We start from the raw sequence: 19,392 nt of genomic DNA on the forward strand, positions 1-19,392 counted from the left end.
TTTGGAGTTTCTGTGTTTGATAGATAGATAGATGTTTGATCCTAAATTGGGAAATTATTGTGTTAGAGCAGCAAGTCATGGGCATTGCATGTACAGCAAAGTAGCAATAAAACAGATATGAAGAATTGAACTAACTCAAAATAGAATGTAACAATAAAAAACAAAAAAGAATAAAACATAAAATGTACTCAAATCTGTACATACTCCCTAACTAAATGGACGACGAATCAGCATGTTTGAGCAACTGAACAAAAATTCTATGACAAATTAGAATGACGTTTCTTTTCCAATAATAGTCATTTTGTTTCTATACGGCCCTGCATTGATTGACAAAGCAAAACTGATTTATGAGGCATCGTGGATTCATAATGCTGAGAGGAGGAGCAAAGGGAGGGGGGGAGGGGGGTTAGAGAGTGGGAGGAAGTTTGTCTTCCTCTCATCACTGGAGCGTTTTGCACTTCACCTCCTCAGCAGCGACTGATCACACAGGACGGAAATGTAAAAGGTAATTTCTATCTTAAGAGATTTAACAGCTGTTTTGGATTTTGATTTTCAAAATGTTACTACACACAACAGAGTCATTTCTACTGAGCATCAAGACAAATTGTTTTCATATCACAACAAACTACTACAAATAACTATTGAGGGGGTTAAGGGAGGTAGGGCTGCACCATATGGTGAAAAGCGATATCAAAACGATAATGTTGAAAACAGTCGAGATGTTAAATGTCACATTATTATTTCTTGTAAGTTTAAAGACTTTGCTCCTGAGGGACGGTTGTGGTTTTAAACTCCTCTTTATGAGCAGAGAATGACACTTGATAAACAGCAACACTGATAAAGGTCAGTTATTCATTATACCTCCTCACTTTACTTGCTCAACACATAAATAATATATCGATACGTATTGGACTATTTAAAATATTTATATTGATGAAAATTGTTTTGTAATTATTGATATAATTTTTATTTCCCAGCCCGAGTGAGAAGTATGATACACATCTCTGAGGCAGAGTCACATCAGTTTTTATTTGTAATTATAATAATAGACATGTTGAATAATGAGACCCTCCTCTTCTCCTCTCAGTAAGATGTTGAGTGCATCAAGTCCAGCCCTGAAGATCCTCAGTGAGGAGGACGGCTCTGGATCTGATGCAGGGTCAGAGGTCAGTCTGGAGCCTGAGACCGACCGCTTTGGATTTATTCTGACCAATGGATCCACTGCTGGGTGAGCCCCTCCCCATCTGTGCTTGTCTTACTGTGCTTGTAACTGTTAAATATAGGCTGAGGTGGCTGTGGAAATATTATTATTGATTTTCATTAGCTTAAACAAAGACTTTTGTAATTAAAAAATGTTTTTAAATATTTGAACAAATTGAGACAGATTGTTCAGATTTTCATACATTGTTATCACATAATAGATTCAAGATTCAACACTTTATTGCCATATCAACAAAAAAAAATTGTTTGGGCAAGCTCACAGAATGAAAAAGACAAGAAAAAATAAAAAATCCTACAACCAATGTTAAGATTGATTCAAATTGATATACAATATATAAATATACTCATTTCAGGCCACAGTACACATAAGCATGTACTTTCCTACTGTGCTTGGGCTTTCAGACCTTAAATCATTTTAGATTAAATTATTCTCATTGCTGGAAAAATTCATTAAAAAATTACAGTTACATTTTACAGTTAACAGTTAAACATCTTATGTCATCTGATGACCAGGGAATTTATTAGAGAATCATAAGCACTGTTATTGTGTAGAGGCGACCACAAGCAGCAAGATGTTTCCGCTACGCGGTGAAAGAAAGCCTTGTTCACACAGAAAGGAAAACGTGGCTGTTTTCCCAATGCTGATCTCTGTATTATGAGATCAGATGAGGAGGGAAAAACCACATGAAAGGTTAATAACACTGTGCACCAAATCTACAGTTAAATATGGTGCAGGATTATTCATGAGTTTCATAGGGTCATCTAGAAAAGTACTGCTCTGTTCTGCAGAGACATGCTGCCAACAGCGGCTCTCAGTTGTATGGACGAGGATTAATGTTGAAGCTGAACAATGAAGAGATCAAAGCTACTGCAACATCACAAGACCATGGGTGGGCTGCTATAATCAATGATACAATAATTAAGCAGAAACATGTAAAATACTGAACATTTTCCATTTCAGATATGACTGAAGTCTCTGAATTAGTAAGACTTTGTATTTATGCCACATTCAAACAATCATGAATCAAAACAAATCCTGGTAGCAAACTGTGAGTGAAGAAAGGTGAGTGAAGAATAGGACCAGCTGCACAAGTAGCTATCTGTCGTCTTCAGTTTCCCCTGTAGTGACATCCTGACCTGTTGCCATAGAGACTTTCGACTGCTAACGTGTGGTTTTCCTGTTTCCTGTCTTGTTTTGCGGCGTACTGCCTTTTCAAAAATGACAACACATTAAAGTGCATGCAGGAGGATGGCTCAGAGAGATGAGGGTCTGCAGTTAAATGAGCATTAATACTGTAAAGTTTTGAAAAGCTTTCATTACTATCAGAAAACAGTTGTTGTAAAGTACGTACCTGGTGTTTTGTAACAGGAGTGCGGGCCCACCACCCGAGTTGGTCAGGCACAGGGAGAACAAGTGGATCAGCATCATTCTCCAATGGGATCGTATGATGTTCAAGAAGACCAGTAAGGTGTGTCCCATCTTAAGACACCGAGTCAGGAAATAACCCTTAAAATCTAATGATGGCTGAACTCAGTGTAGCTGATTTGTCTCAGCAGGTCCTGGTATCGAATCATCATTATTATTATGACAAGTCAAACTGTCTGCAGTGCACTGATACCGTTCACAGTTCAAATCTAGAATTGTGTTGCTGTAGTCATGTGTTTAAAACTGTTCTGGGTTGACTCTGTGTCTCTGCTACGTGTCCCTTCAGGTCAAAGAACAGTGTCAAAAAGGCATCCCTGCCTCCCTGAGGGCAAAGTGTTGGCCTCTGCTGAGTGCAGCCACTGACAGGATGAAACAAAATGAAAAACTCTACGAGGCAAGAACACGTAGTTCCTAGTGCAAAAAACAATTTGTTAATGAGCTGCAAATATGCTGCACATTTTCTGGCCCCACTTTCTCAATTGTTTCATGTTACATTTAGATCAAATCAGTTGTGGATATTTCACTTGAGTCTCTTTTGTTTCGGTGCCAGTTTCTGGACTCGCAGCCCGCTCTGCAGAGCTGGGTGGATGTGATTGAAAGAGACCTGGGCCGACAGTTCCCCTTCCACGAAATGTTCCTCTGCAAAGATGGACACGGGTAGGAAACGTCTCTCGCTCTACGGCAGTTTCTTCAGTCTTAGTCCCACCGCATCTTTGCATTCCTGTCTCTGTCTATCTGCTGCAAATTATTTCTTCATTTAGACAAGAAAGAAATCTCTAAATGTATCTCTCAAGATGAGTTCCATTGAAACAGGATTATGACTTTTAAACTTGTCTGTCATGGCTTGTCTGTCGTGGCGTGTGTGTGTGTGTGTAGGCAGCGTGGTTTGTTCCGGGTGTTAAAAGCCTTCACTCAGTACCAACCAGAGGAGGGTTACTGCCAGGCACAGGGGCCTGTAGCTGCAGTGCTGCTGATGAACATGCCTGCTGAGGTAGAAAACAAGTTTATTAAATAAATGCACTGCAAACCTGAGTTTTAGCAGAGAAACAAAAGCCCTTTTCAGACACTGAATCTGTAAAACTGTTCAATATAACTCTGTCCCATGGCACAAAGACTGCTTCAGATATACTTCCTTGGTTGTAACAGGGTAATAAATGTTAAAAAATCAATCAAATGTCATCTAAAGTTGGCCCTGTCTAACCCCTGCAGGAGGCCTTCTGGTGTTTGGTGCAGATCAGTGAGCAGTACCTGCCTGGATATTACAGCCCCCTGCTGGTGAGAACATGCATGTTCCCCACACATGACGAAAAATGCTCCTGACACTTGCAAACCCGTTAACCTGCTGCCGTGTGACATATAGGAGGGCGTCCTGTTTGATGCCGGCATGCTGACCTGGGTCTTAAAACGGACGTCTCCAGCTGCTCATAAACACCTGCAGCGCCACGAAGTGGAGCCCCTCATGTTCGCCACTGATTGGCTAATGTGTCTGTTCACACGCCACCTGCCATTCAACACTCTGCTACGAGTCTGGGACCTGTTTTTCTGCTATGGTACATCCTCCACCTAGGCCATAGGCTGTGGATCAAACAAATAACATTGTGTCCTAAAAGGCAGGCAATGTAATGAGTAATTTCATCAACAAAAAAACCCTGCATGTCATAGGGAAATCACATGGTGCATACTTCTGACAAGGCTACGCCCTATCTCGCCATGTTAAACAAAGACAAAATAAATTCCTGGATCCACCTGTTAAACTGGATGTGCTCCAAAATTTAATGTGCTCTTCCACGGCCCCACCCCTTAACAAGATTTTATCTCATCGAAAATCAATTGAATATGATGAAAACCAATTTTGTAGTTTTAGTTTAATCCTTCTGAAATGAGTTTGATATGTTTGCCACTGTTCTCTCTGGTGTCTCTTCTACCTCTCTGTCCACGCTGACCTCTCCACTTTTACGTGCAGGGGTGCGGGTGCTGCTCCAGGTGGCCGTGGTGCTGGTTCGTCGTGTGCTGGGTCGTGCCGAGCAGAGGAAGCAGTGTCAGGGTCAAATGGAGACTCTGGAGAGGCTGAGGGGCGTCAGGGAGCAGGTCCAAGATGAAGATGATGCCTTCATAGCAGAGGTTGGTACTGACTGTGTTTACTGCAGTCAACTTTCATTCATTTTCATGAAGGCACCAGTTTGCCAGAGATATCCAGCCTGGTAATAAATCCTGTGTAGTTTATGGAGGGAGAGCACTTTTGTAAATTTGTATGTTTTGCAGTTGTTAAAAACATTATAATATAACATAAAGAAAAATAATATCTAAATGAACCAAGATCAAGCACAACACGGTAACACGGTTACTGTAATTTTCACTTGTTTTGGTGCAATCAATCAATATCAGCAGTGGTCACACTTGTGTTAGTGTGGTACATGAATTATAATGCAATACTGTGCAGTGGTAAAAGTGACATTACTACAGTTATAACTTGGGTTTCACCATAGTTTTCCTCTCCCTGCACTCAGGTGTGCTCGGTGCAGCTGTCGGCTAGAGATCTGGAGAAACAAACAGAGAAGGAGCTGGAAAAGTGGCGAAAAGACAGACCGTCGTCCACTTTTGACCCCAGAGGTCGCTGTCAGGGATACCGGATGGCGTGGGCGAGGGCTCGGCAGTACCAGGAAGATTGGGATAGTAAAGAGAGACAGAAAGGCAACCTGTCTGTCCCTCTCTCTCGCTCGGCCTCTACTCTGTCGCTGTCCCCTTCGTTCCGTCACCAGAATTTATGGAAAGGGGAAATAGTTAACACAGGTGAACGGACAGGCGGAGGTAAAGTTGTGAGGCATCTTTCATTGGGAGCAAAGGAGGACTTGAGAAGCCGGAGTGATTTCAATTTTAAGAAGGTGCAGGGCGTTCAGGAGGAGGAGGATGCGGACGAATGTAAAGAACAGAGTGAGGCGAAACTAACAGGAGGAAGTTATGAGAAAGAACGTTTAGAAGAACCAAATAAGATGGCTGAAATCCAAAATATAATGACAGAGCACACAGAAGAAACAGTAAAGAAAGATAATGACCGAGCTGAAACAGTGAGAACAGAAACGGAGGAAAGTAACCCAGAAGAGACAAAGGATGACAGAATGGACAGAGAAAAAACAGATGTGGGGATCGAACCAAAACAAAGTCCAGCCAAAGACCAGACTGTCGAAAATATTCTTCAGCTCACCGAACATACCTCTCACTATATACAGGAAGAGGAGCTGAGCTCTCATAGCCAATCACAGAGTCACAAAGGCCAAGACCAGGAAACTGAGGTCAAAGATGTGACGGAAGAGACAGAAGAAGAGGTTTCAGAAAGTGAGCATTCAGCTGTGGAAGAAAAGAGTGAGACACAGAAAGTTATTGCAGACGCATTCACACACAAGGAAATGGAAGTAAATGTAGACAACAATGAGGAACAGATGATTCAGTTTGACATGAAACTAGAGGAGGAGACAGAAAGTAAAAATGATGAACAGCTGCAGGTGGATATGGTCACCGAAGTCTCCAAAACAAGAACTGAGATAATCCCAGGCTCCGAGACAGATGAAGAGGAAACTTTTACAGGCACAAATCTAACAAGAGAGACAGAGACACAGGAGGAAGTGATCACAGAGGCAGACGAACGCTCACAGGTTGATGCATTTGAAGTAAAATCCTACAATACTGAGCCAGTGAAAGGAAAAGAAATCAAGGAGCTCGACCCACAAACAGAGAAAGAAAGTGAGGAAAAGATGGAGGAAAAGAAGGAGGAAAAGATTGAGGAAAAGAAGGAGGAAAAGATGGAGGAAAAGATGGAGGAAAAGAAGGAGGAAAAGATGGAGGAAAAGAAGGAGGAAAAGATGGAGGAAAAGAAGGAGGAAAAGAAGGAGGAAAAGATTGAGGAAAAGATTGAGGAAAAGAAGGAGGAAAAGAAGGAGGAAAAGAAGGAGGAAAAGATTGAGGAAAAGATGGAGGAAAAGATGGAGGAAAAGAAGGAGGAAAAGAAGGAGGAAAAGATGGAGGAAAAGATTGAGGAAAAGATGAAGGAAAAGAAGGAGGAAAAGATTGAGGAAAAGATGGAGGTAAAGATGGAGGAAAAGAAGGAGGAAAAGAAGGAGGAAAAGATTGAGGAAAAGATTGAGGAAAAGAAGGAGGTAAAGATGGAGGAAAATGCAGCAACAGAGGATGAATCAGAGAATGAAGTAGAACAAACAGATTCAAGAACAGACACAAAAGCAGAAACATTAATCCTGACGTTACCTGAATGCCTCCAACAACAACAAGACAAGGACGAAGTAGCAGACACAGAAACTGAAGCAGTAACACCAGTTATAGAAAACACAGGGACAGAGTTAAGAGAAGCTTTTGCTCACAGTTCAGAGGAAGAGTCTGTTGAGGTAACATTTGAACCCACACAGGAAAATGACTCAATCATTTTGACTGTTCACTCAGAGGAACAGGTTGATAATGATCAGTCACAAGCAAGGGAGACACAAACTGAAACTCAGAAAAACATAGAGACTAATGATTCTGTCACATCTACGGTGAAGGAGGAGACTTTACAGCAGGATGAAGCAGTGAATGTCATTGCTAAGCCTGATGGGAAAATGAGTTCGGTGGAAACGAGTGTCTCTGAGGAGCCTGTACCTGAGGATCCGACAAGTCGGGTCACTATAGGTCCTTCAGAGGGGAAAGAAAAAGAGGAGGAGGTCTTCATTTCTACTCCTAACGTGACAGACAATCTACATACAGACAGCAACTCACAGAGACACAGTAAAAATGATTTTCCGACTGAGCCGAATAATGGTGGCCTGACACAAGCCTCTGGGCGCCGTGGTAGCCGGTCTTCAGGTGATTTCTGTGTCCGCAAGTCTTCCAGCAACCACGGGTCCAGGTTAGCACGTAAGCTCTCCACAGACCTCTTCACTGCCCCACAGAAAACAAGTCAACCACAACCTGTCCCTGATGAGGTTAAACACAATGAATCACAGCCCAAATCTAGAGAGGTAAACACAACCCAAACGTCCCCTGATGCGACTCAGTCTTCTGAAGTCACCTCGTCATTGACTGTGACAGAGAGCACAGCGAAACAGCAGGAGCCACCTGCTGCCACGAAACGATTTGGTTTCTTCCGCCGACTGAGAGGAGAGCAGCCCAAAAAGACAAAGGAAAAAAGTGCACAGAAAATGCAAGTCCCTAAAATCTTGATTCAGGATTTCAGTGATGAAACAGGGACTGGGATACTGGTTCAGGAAGAAGGCGAGGAGAAACTTACCTCTAGAGAGAGACGGAGGATGCGGCGGGAGCGAGAGAGAAGAGACAAAGAGGAGGAGAAGGCGAGAAAGAAGAGAGTGAAGGAGATGGAGCGAGAGAGGAGGAAACCTCAGACTAGGGGTAAAAGTTTTCAAGCGCAAAAGGAGAAAGGTAGAAATGATCCTAGTCAACTTGCAAAGACTGGCTCACAGACACTTCAATATTCTGCCTCTTACACTGACACTTACTTTTAACAAACATTTGTAATAGCAAGTGGAGGGATTAGAGCTGAAGCACAAAGTTGAGGTTAACATTAAGATGTTTAAATTATCTGCATTAGGATAAATGCTGCATTTAGCCGATGCCATATTTTTGCTGCACCTTATTACTATGTATTCCAGATCTCATCCTGGTTAAAGAAGCAGCCATTTCCGTTATCCTAAATCTTTGGAACATTTCTTACATGAAAATAAATAATAAATGATGTTGACATAATTTGAAAAATAGCTGTGTTTTATTCTGAGAGACATTTTTTTTTCTGCACCTTGATCACAAACCGAAGAGACTCCAAAAACAGAAAAAAACAGGAAGTGCTTCATGTCTTCTTTCACATGATCCCAGGTTTCCACCATTAATATTCTGAAGTGATAAAAAAACAAGGCAATAAAGATGAAAATAAAGATCCCGGATGTCCATGTCTGCACTTTCAACTCGTTCAGGTGACACAGTCTAACAGAAATAAAAGTGGAAACAAATGCACCCACTTTCAGGTCAGTCCATCTCTCTCGGGCCATATTCCATCAGTTCAGTGTTACTCTCCTTGTGTGTCATCCTCACTGTCACTCGCCAGCACTTCCTGATTCGTCACTGGTTGAGTGCTCATCTGAGAAGACGGGGGGAGCACAGACCCAAAGAACAAGGAACAGAACTGTAGGATGACAAGACAGGAGGGAAAGATATTACAGGACTGTTCAGTGTTTTATCTAAATGTTAGAGACAAAATGTTTGTGTAACCTCCTGTTATTTGTCACGTGGGTGAGGCTTAGTGCAGGTACAGATTGTTTACAGTAGGTTTAGCAGTTCAGTTGGCATAGATGCTATGATAGTAAATACAAATGTTTTATTTAATTATACCTCAAACATGGCACACTTGCATTTGGAGCACCTTGGGCATTAGTCTGATGGAATACCAGTGTTATCCAATAAGAGCACAAGAGTATACCAGGGGTGGAGAAGGCGTGAGACAGAAATTTGCAAATGGAGAGCTTTTACTTTGAAAAAACATTTTGACATTTGATCGACCCATGACTAAACTATACCTTCTTATTAGGTGGTCTGTCTGAATTGTCTGTTTTATCTTCCTCCTCCTCTTCTTCACTGTGTATCCTCGTCCTGTGATTGGCTGCGACAGGCTGTTTTGAATATGTGGATGTAGCTAATGGGGGAGTTGTCGGACCTGTAAACGAGGGACCCGGTGCAATGCTGGTATCCATGGCGATGAGATAGGAGTCTATGTCGTCGTTCATGAAATCATCTGGAGGGGGAGGAGGTGGTGTGTGTGCTCTGAGAGGTGGAAGAGAATTAAGACACAAATTAAGAAGAGAAAAGTAATATTGATTTGTCTAACAGCTGCTAAAAAGCAAAAAAGGCACATCTTGTGGTGCTTACTACTCAAGGGGATGACTTCTTTTGTCCCAATTTTATGGAGACACAAACACAGGCACTCTTTTAAAAGTCACAGACTAATGTGCACACACCTGCAGTCTTTGGTCAACTGTCTCTCCACTCAGGGGATGTAATTGTCCACCAGGTGGCGCTGGAATCCTCGCAGAGTGAATGCTATAATTTCCTGATTTCAGTTGTGCCATTGGCTTTTTCATAGACTGATGTGAAAAAAATCGAACATGTTGAGTTGAGTTTTACCGTCGAGTGTTGTCTTTACGTTGGTTGGGATCATCAGAGAGTGTGGCGAGCACAAAGTTCCCCTCCAGGACACTGTCTGTTACTGAAAGCACCACAGGGCTGAAACACACACAAACACACATTGTAAATATCAGTATATTGTAACACAAGCGATCGTATGATATCTGTATGTGTGCGAGTATACTTACCTTCCCGGTTCATCAAAGTATATAGAAATAGGGAGATTGGTGGACTCTGCAAACACTAACAAACCCTAGAGGAGAGACGACAAGAAATGACCTAAACTTCTTTCATGCCATAGGTAGAAATCAACCAATCAGCTGACCACAACATATTTAAGCCGCCTCCACTTGCTTTTAATGTCCATAAAGGATTTCTCACCCGTAATTCCTTCAGACAAAATGTGATGCTGTTGTGAGCTCGGACGGCAAAATGGTCAAACTCGTCTGCTGCTAGACACAGCTCTGTCTGCATGGCCTTGGACAGCTCTGAGAGGAAGAAACACATGAGTGAATGGAAAATAAAGGCATTTCAAAAAGAAATCAAAACAAAAATATGACGTATTCTCAAATTCTATTGCGGTTAAAACTCAATTTTGAACAACTATTGACTAATGGTAACAAACACTGAACAGTGTAATTCTGTAGTTTTGCCTTTCTACCACACAAAGGCACCACTGAGTTCATATCCATCCCCTCTCTCTTTGCATCATCTCTCCATGTCATTAAAAGCATATTTTTTAATATTAGAAAGCTGTTTCAAAAACTCAGTGACTCATTAGGGATGCAGGATTATTTCCATTTGGTTTTTCTTCTTTTTTGGAAACCTGTTGATTTTCTTTAGTAAGTCAGTCCGTATCTGCCTGGGGAACAAAGAGACAACTACATCACCTGCTTCGTCATCCACATGATTCCTGAACCACATCCGATCATCACTCACTGCCACAGTCACTTCTTCCAGAGACGGAGGGAAATGAACAACTGTGTCCACCAGCAGCCTGAGAGTGAGGGAGCCCAAACAGAATGTGAACGTGCACACGAAGAAGGAAGACAATGAGCTACATTACATTAACAACTTAAATTCCAAACCAACGTCAAATGTAACAGAGAGGGTCCTGGATAGAAAGCAGCAGACAGACGAAAATAATATTTTTATTATGAAAAATGCAGAAAGATCACACATACCTGGGCTGGGCCATAAACACATTGGCACAGCTCTCCTTATCAAACACTGCCTGTAAGCTTTCACTGTCCTGGAAAGACAGGTTATGTGTCTTAAGCAGGCCTGTGGAGAAAATAATGACACTCAGACTCTTCCACACAGAATAAAAAGCAATGATGCATGATGTGCTACAAAGAATAACACAGGTGTCAGAGTAAATGAGATAACTGTAATGAAATCATCCATGGAAAGAACCCGTGAACCATCTGAGGAGGAAGTGAGGCTCTGATACCATGTTTGCAGTGCAGGGTGAAGGTGAGGCGGTTCTTCTTCTTGTCCAGCTCGATGTGACATTTTTCCACCGTCTTCTCGAGAGACGCCAGAGACCTGAACACGGCCTGCACGCTCTGAACCACGCAGAGAGGAACATAAGAGGGAAAAAACTGTATTTGCAATAAATGTGCACTTTAATTGCTAAAATCTTCAACTGAACAGTTGACCCACATTTGCATGCAACAATACAACTGCTTGGTAATACACATTCTGCCTTTTGAAATTGCTGCCATAACCACAGAGCAGAGCAGGAAATATAGTCTTTGAAGTCAAGTACAGAGAAATGTGCTGGTTCTGCTCTGAATCACGGAAACTGGATCACTCATAACCAGAAATGATTTGATGAAAAAGAAAATGTCCATGTAATAGAGCTTCAGGGGGAAAACACAACATATATAGGATAAGAAAATGGCAACAAGTTGTTTTGTGCTGATCCACGTATACTGAATTTGTTGTAACATCACACGCAGTCTGAGCTTAAAAACTAGTGAGCATGAAGCAAGAGAGGCAGCATGAATGCAAACTCAGCTAGAATGACTAAAAACAAGAAAAAATTAGTCCAGGACTAAACACTGACTGCATCACTAGGTCTTGTATGACGAGAACATTGTATTATTACAAAGACGGCAGGTGATGAATGTTTTAAACATTACTCATTTCACAGTAGAAGAACAATGGCTGGTGTCTGTCTCAGCACCTTTATAGCCATCTTGCAGCGGAAGTCCTGCCCAGTGGGGATGGTGTACCTGTGAGGAATGTGAGGGGAAGTTGGATTAAAGCTCTGACACAGACAAATGTTATGCACACTCACTCACTCACTCACTCACACACTCACACTCTCTCTCTCTCACCCACACACACAGTCTGTACCTGCTGAAGAAGAGGGGTGCGAACAGGAAGCAACCATATGCAGACCGAGAGGAGTTGACAGACCGCAGGGCCAGCTTCAAGAGAGAGAGAAAAACAAATCAGCTATTTTCATTGACATCAACATGAAGCAACAAGATATGTGCACGACAAGAGGAAGTGTTGGTGCGTCAGTATCTCAGCAGCTCACCCCGTCGTCCTGAGGCTCCACATACAGCTCATCCCCGACCCTGGACAGAGAGTGGATGGCTTTGGCCAGAACTGGACGGTACGTACACGTACACACACGTACACGTGTACACACACACACACACACACACACACACACAATCATTATTAACAATTCATTTATTCAATATCTGATGTTGTTGTTAACACAGGACTGAAAATACCTTTCACGTTTCCTCCCGTCACGACGCAATCCATCTCTTCAAACTACAGCTCCTACTTTTCCGTTAGGTTAGCAAACTCGGCTAAAAGTTAGCAGCTCTAGCGCTCAAACACCAGCGCAGAGTGAACCAGCGGTGGTTCGATTGTTTTCACATCGGGTAAAAATCCTTCGTGTGTCAAAATCATACTCTGTTTTGTTCTAGTGTTATTTTAAGATTACTTCCGATGGAGGCTCGACTGTTGCTGTTGCCCGCACCAGTCAAGCGTTGTTTACGCCGCCATTGTCCGTTTCCGCCCTGTGGACCAATCAGAGAGACAGGAAGTCGAGGGGGCGTGGGTGATTACGCACATGCGCACTGGGTGCATAAAAAAACTGTCATAAGAAAAACCACCTAAAAAGAAATGTCCCCTTCAATCATCCTTTATGAATAATACAACAATAATATTTTACATAAAACAATATTTTAATAATAAAAAGATAAACTAAATAATTTAAATGATCTGAATCAGCTTTACCCCAGTTGCTAACACTTAAATATAGTTTTGTAATGAATTAATAATGATAATTTAGGAATAATACATTAAAATATTTTTAAATAGAGAAAAAATAGTTGGAAATAAATAAGTGTTGGAATATAATATAAAGTAACTAGAAGGTGGCTAATGTCAAGAAATATTATATAGTTTGTTTGTCACTTCTTTTAGTTCAAATATTGTAGATTTCATAGTTGATATGATTTTGCTTATTCCAAAAGTCTTTGCAAGCATTTTCTATTTCTTTAAATCTGAAGACACATAAATAGCAGCTGCTCTAAAACGCCCTGTAATTACCATGCAAGAGTGGGAAGAGAGACTGTGCGTGTGTACGTGTGTGTGCACATGTGTGTGTAAGGAGTTGGGGAGAGAAGTAGGATGGAAGGAAGGGCAAATAGAAAGATGGGCAGATAGACAGAGAGAGAGAGTGAGAGAGGGAGTCACTGCCAATGCACAATTATCTCACCTCACTGGTCTTTCTCGTTGGTCTGCTTCAGTGTGTAAGTTCAGAGGAACGTTGGCGCCTCCCATCACAGTGACAGAAGTGGCTGCTGAAGAAGACGTGTGACGACTGAAACCGTGGACATTTAATTCAAACTGAGACTTAAAGAGGACACAGGAGGACTGCTGCTGAAACATTTGAGGATTATGGAGGAGTGGGATCAGTGTGAGAGTGACACATCTCTGAGAAGAAGCACAGGCAACAAGGAAAAAGACACTTTTCTATCCTAACTGAGGGAGTGATGTGTTATAAGAAATGGATCTGTGTAGATATTTGCTATGAACAACTGTTAAGAGAGTAATGGAAAAAGATTGGGACATGAAAAAAGAAAGAAATAACCACCACAGGAGGGTTAGCCCTTGACAGGGAAGTTGGACACAGACGTGATGTGTTTTATTTTTTTCTGCAAACAGTTTCTTCTGTCATGGTCTGCAGTTTCGTTTTAAAGCATCATCACACAACACTGTGAGGAATCTCATTGTTGACATGCTTTTCTCTGACTTTTGGATTTGAAACACAGCAATTTTAGTTCCTAGATGTCTCAGTCACATAATCCCACAGACTCTCAGGGCTTGTTGCAGTCCATGCTGCAGAGACTGAGGCTCCAGCCAGGAAGCCCCGGGCCCATCACAGCTGCCTCCAACCACCCTGTCAATGGCTTAGAGCTCGGTACCAATGGAATCGCTTCGAATGAGTTTGGGATCTCTGCTGTCAACGATTTAGTCATCAAAGGTGGGGAAATACAGCAAGCACGTGATGGCTGTGGAATGGACAGGGGTCTTGTTTCCTTCCCCTCCCAGAAGGAGAACAGTGATAAGGACAGGGGTGAGAACAGGGTGTTGGGAGAGGCCACATCACCTCAGATCACCCCGGCTGGAGCAGGGCAGTCGTTTCCTGTTAAGTCTCTTGAAGGGGCTGATATCACTTCCTTTGAGGAAACTGATGGGGAAAGGGGGACTTTTGGCAGTTTGGCTATGACAGGGCACAATCGTGCTCTCCCAAACTCAGGACAGAATCAGGAATCAAGTTTTACACCTAAAGTCTACATGTGGTCGTTGAAGCCCACAGACGCTAATGTTGACACAGGAAGTCAAGAGAGTAAAGTGTTTCATGTGGGAAATGGGGGAATTGGAGCTTCGCCACAAAGTAAAGACATTCAGTTTGTTGGCCAAACGACAGCTAACAGCAGCTCAAGACGAAAACAGCGATCGTCTGAGAATAAGACAAGGAGATGGACACAGAAGATCAAGGAGAGATGGTTGGACAGGCGGGGTTCTGGCAAAAAGGAGAAAGAGGATGGAGGGAGAGTTGACCTGAACAGTGAGCAGGGAACTGAGGTGAGTAGTTTATTTACATTATACTTTGGATTATATTCTCTATTTGTCAAACATAGTGAAACTGCAACTCCCTTCACAGATTTCACCTCAGAAGCAGCTGCTGCCAGCAGAAAATCTCATCATTACATCACATAAAGAAGAAGAAGGGACCCGGGTCTCATCAGATAGCTGTGAAGCCCTTCCACCACAACAGGACGACAGCGGTCTCGAGGAGCGTTTCAGGTGATCAAACACCAAAACCACAGCTGTAGTCAGCCCGACACAAGCTCCAGTTCTCACAGTTTGGTTTTGTTATTATGTCTCTAAGCTCTAAAGCGACACCAGAAAGATATGTGCGGTATTTCTGAGCCATACCCACCCATAGCTGTGGAGTTAGTATGGGCTCCTCTCACTGACAGCACCTATGATAAGAAGCGTCATGGTATTTTAATAACATGTTTTATATCATGAATTGGATGCTGAGGTAGATAGTACTGTATGTGTATCGTTCTAATAAGCAGCACACAGGCTCCCCAACAAACTGAGTCTGCTGCAACATATGAACACCACATGCTGAGAGCAACAAAACAAGTCAGAGAAAAGTTGGAATGGCAGAAGAGAAACTCAGCCAAAATACTGACAATTCCTGTTTGCTCTGTACTGTGTGAAATAAATAATGCAGCAACATCCACTTTGATATAGTTAATAATGTTTAATATCAGTAAAGGTAAATAAACACAGTTTGAACAGGCTGTTTCGTGTTTGTAGCGGAGTATTTGAACTCATCTGAAAGGGCTGTGGGTATACGTCAGACATAATGGGTTAGAAACCTCATGTTTGGACTATTTATGGTGCAGGACAGTGCTCGAGGGATTTAGTCAAGTTGCACTGCTGATGTTCATTACAATGAAGGGACACGCTGGCAAAGATGTGGCTCTTTAATGTGTTTTTGGACATTCAGGTTTAATGGCACGGAGGAACAAGACATCAGGCTGAGTAGAATCAATCTATTCTTAGTTTTCTTCATCTCATATGATTTGTCTTCATGTTGTTTACAGGCCTTCTAGTGACTTTGAGTTTGGCCTGGGTTCATTCAGCCTCCTGGAGGAGATTGTCACGGGTCAAGAGTGGGCCAGGTTCCTTAACCCCAACCTGCCAGGCGCCTCAGCCAATCAGAGACCACCAGAAGAGCCGCCGAGCCAAATCAAAAGCCCCCCCAATCCTTATGACTGCCGTCCGTCATCTCTGATTTTGAACCAACAAGGAGGTGGGACCAACCTGTGGAGCTTCGGTGGCACTGAGTCACCACCAGGTTCAGATTTCAGCGTGGCGCAGATATCACCTGATAGATATTCCCAACCTGTGAGCATGGATGTCTCAGAGGGAAAACAGCTGCAGTACGGTGACGGAGCAGCTGATCTGTCAGAACCAATGGAGGAGTGGCAGCCTGGAGAGAGAGGACGGGGGCAGCAGCAAAGACCTCCATCCTATGTAGAGGTTAGATATCATTTATATCATTTACATTAAAAGAATTGGATCCTTCTTCCAATTCATATGTTTTAATAATGATTATAATAACAATAATTCATTTTATTTAAAGGTTCATTTAGGTGAAAGGGATATATTGGCAGAAACTGAATATAAAATAATTAATTTCATGTTTGAAAAGGGAGGGTGAGCTGATGGGTATTATATACAATAATAGGGTAATAAAATCAACAGATGTGTGAATTAGTGAGTAGTCTGAAGAATGAGATGAAAGAAAACCAGAAAATACCAGTTTTTGTGAGAGTGGCTCACCTTGTCGTCTGGTTGTCAAACGCAGCGTGCAGATATTCTGGACAACCCAACACTGAAGAGAGTCCTCCTGAACAGAAAGAGACAACACCAGGCAGCTCACAGAGACGAGAGCCTGGCCACTGTAACAGGTAATGGAGGAGACGCAGGCAGGGGTCACTTATTGCTCTGTAAAATCAAATATTTCAATCAGGTGAAATGTTTTCATGTGCCGCAGACACATTTTTCTGACACTGTTCCCGAGAATTAAAAAGCTCACTTCTCTCTGTTGTCTCTTCTTTTATAGGAGCATCTGCATCTTCACTGAGTATGACCAGCAGCCATGTGATGGTTGAAACAGCAGAGTCGCAGCATAATGTTCTCATGCCTTTAAACCCCCTGAACTCTCCTCCCGCCCCTCTCTCTCCATTCAAACCCTTCGCTCCTGCACCTCGGGGTGTCCTCAAAAACTCCATATCCCTTGATTCAGAGCCCTCGATGGAAACAGTGACAAAAAGGGTGAGATATTAGGTATCACAGCGCCTGCTTGTGGCTTGAAAGATATTATCTACACAACGGGCCTGTGTCCTGCATTCATACCACATACTAATTCTAAACCTTGATTTATTAGAGTCCTGGTGACACAATTCTCCCACAATGCAACTGGTGAAAACAAGCACACTAACCAGAGAAAGGAAATTACTTTTAATTCAAATATTAGCTTTTTTTTCTCTGAATTTTAACTTTATTTGTTTGGTTAAATCTTGAATATTTACCTAATGAAGAAAAAATGAAAGGGTCTTTAGAGATACGCTTTATTTAAATCCATGTGAATATTGACTCATTGTTTGTATAAAAAACTTATATATGTTGAATTTTCTATTGTTATATATATTAATTGGTTTTAAAGACTCCACATTACTTGTGCAGTGATATGGATCTGATGATTGTACCATCTCAAACCTATGTATTACTTATTGGTACCAAATTACATGGTACTTTCAAGGAATTATTAATGATTAAACTGTAGTAAAATATAGAGCAAATGAAAGAATTTATAACGGTAAAAAAGTAGTATAATTAACTTTAACTTTTTGTTTCAATTTAATTCTATTTATCTTCTCTGGATCAGAGGCGAGTTGAGGAGAATCGCAAGGTTCATTTTGCAGAGGAGGTGATTACCATAGACCCTCCGGAGCTGGATGCATATGCTGTAGAGTCTGAGGATTCTGGAGCAGAGGACGACTCTGTGATCGAGCAGGAGTGTGAGGTGGAGACAGAAAAGGAGGTGGCAGCAGCAGCAGCAACAGCAACAGCAACAGCAACAGCTCGACGGTCTACCCTCCCTGCCTGGATACAGGCACTAAAGAGGAGCCACGCTGGGAGGAAGCACAGATTGTAACAGATAGAGAAACTGCATAATATCAACATTTAGTCTCATACATGTTTCCCTTTCAAAATGAAAAAAGTTTGAGATAGTTTGTCTCAAATGAACTTAAAGTGGTTTGAAAATGTTTTTTTGAAATAAATGATATATATATATTTTAACATCAGGCCAATTGCAATAATATTTCTAAAAACCATGAAATAAATGACATGAGAGTCTCACAATCCTGCTTTTTGGTTATTTGTTTTCTGAAAGATATTATTTTGAGACTCGGAAGGCCATGGACATTCACAGCATATAGGGCTAAAGTTGCCCTCTTTAACTGAGCTGCTCTTCTGGAGAAAAAAATGTTTTGTTATTATTGTGGCTGCATAAATATGATATCGTATGCATCAAGGAGACCAGAAGGTGGAACAATATACAAATGCTAACAGAGTAACATGAGCCATTGTCACCCCCAAGTCTGAAGATGTCTCCCACAGCATCCCAGTATTTCTTCCTCGACTTGTGTCACTCATTCTAATAGCACATCCATGAATGACTAGAATTTCGGTCATTCTCTATGTTACGTGTATCCTATTGGATAGTTAAGTCTAAATATTCATTCCTAAATCACATTGTGTCCTAAGTTTGCCACTGGTGAAATACACAAAAAGGCTGAAGTTGGTGAGAGTTGAAGTTGGTGCCTCTCTGTCTGGGGCATCTGAATTAGATATGAAAGTCCCTAAGCGTAGACACTACAATTCACTGTTGGTTGACCCTTTATCTATAACCTGACCTTGAGTACTGCTTAGAGAGAAGGGAGTATCTGTGGAACTCTTCTCCTGTACAGATATAATACATGATATAAAGTGGCATATACAGTAATGTGTCAGGATAGTCCAAAATTCTAGACAGGGATGATGTGAAAAAGTGACATTATCACAATTAACAAACCCATGGACACACACACCTTCTTTTTCGGACTGAGGAATTTTTTTCTCTCTGTCAACGGACGAGATGCAGAGGATATTATGATCCAGTGTATTGTATTCTTTATCCATTAGATGCATTATAATGATTCATTTATACACCAAACTTTGTGGCTAACTGCTATGAATTCCTCTGTGGCCTTTCTTTATGTATCTCCTCCAGTAAATCACTCTCCGAGCCGTTAAGAGGCTCTTCAGCTGGTCTATTAGTGCCCTGGTCACAATTTATAGTGAAATGGGAAGAGAGACGGAGAGTAGGGGGAGAGAATGAAAAAAACAGAAAGATCAAGAAAAAAATGGGAACGCAGCCACGGGAGAAAGAGAATCTTCATGTG

General features: G+C 41.9%; 3 protein-coding genes and 1 long non-coding RNA gene across 5 annotated transcripts; 3 read left to right on the forward strand and 1 right to left on the reverse strand.

Moving 5' to 3' along the window:
* The first annotated feature begins 455 nt into the window (after positions 1-455).
* On the forward strand, positions 456-8,392 carry tbc1d10c (TBC1 domain family, member 10C). Its single transcript, XM_020091893.2, has 10 exons — positions 456-505; positions 1,088-1,228; positions 2,591-2,690; positions 2,934-3,041; positions 3,198-3,304; positions 3,524-3,638; positions 3,857-3,922; positions 4,008-4,197; positions 4,611-4,768; positions 5,155-8,392. The coding sequence occupies exons 2-10, from the start codon at positions 1,092-1,094 to the stop codon at positions 8,149-8,151; spliced, it is 3,978 nt and encodes a 1,325-aa protein (XP_019947452.2). The 5' UTR covers positions 456-505; positions 1,088-1,091; the 3' UTR covers positions 8,152-8,392.
* Positions 1,787-2,031, forward strand: LOC138411461 (uncharacterized). The gene is made up of 2 exons (XR_011244098.1): positions 1,787-1,912; positions 1,993-2,031. It is a non-coding gene; the product is annotated as an uncharacterized lncRNA (long non-coding RNA).
* On the reverse strand, positions 8,393-12,890 carry rad9a (RAD9 checkpoint clamp component A). 2 transcript variants are annotated; one of them, XM_069531903.1, is made up of 13 exons: positions 12,574-12,890; positions 12,372-12,442; positions 12,185-12,258; positions 12,012-12,060; positions 11,274-11,388; positions 11,005-11,104; positions 10,711-10,817; positions 10,202-10,308; positions 10,009-10,073; positions 9,821-9,919; positions 9,217-9,460; positions 8,662-8,825; positions 8,393-8,536 (listed from the first exon to the last, which is right to left on the reverse strand). In XM_069531903.1, exons 1-12 carry the CDS (start codon positions 12,605-12,607, stop codon positions 8,709-8,711), a joined length of 1,182 nt encoding a protein of 393 aa, XP_069388004.1. In that variant the 5' UTR covers positions 12,608-12,890; the 3' UTR covers positions 8,393-8,536; positions 8,662-8,708. The 2 variants fall into 2 exon arrangements, with proteins under 2 accessions (XP_069388004.1, XP_019941759.2); XM_020086200.2 differs by having other exon boundaries at positions 8,393-8,825.
* Positions 12,309-18,310, forward strand: LOC109628794 (uncharacterized). Its single transcript, XM_020086178.2, has 7 exons — positions 12,309-12,449; positions 13,603-14,944; positions 15,024-15,166; positions 15,982-16,420; positions 16,749-16,851; positions 17,007-17,218; positions 17,832-18,310. The coding sequence occupies exons 2-7, from the start codon at positions 14,144-14,146 to the stop codon at positions 18,099-18,101; spliced, it is 1,968 nt and encodes a 655-aa protein (XP_019941737.2). The 5' UTR covers positions 12,309-12,449; positions 13,603-14,143; the 3' UTR covers positions 18,102-18,310.
* Positions 18,311-19,392: the final 1,082 nt, after the last annotated feature.

This window comes from Paralichthys olivaceus, chromosome 9 (assembly GCF_024713975.1).
Source record: "Paralichthys olivaceus isolate ysfri-2021 chromosome 9, ASM2471397v2, whole genome shotgun sequence".
Taxonomy (NCBI): Eukaryota; Metazoa; Chordata; class Actinopteri; order Pleuronectiformes; family Paralichthyidae; genus Paralichthys; species Paralichthys olivaceus.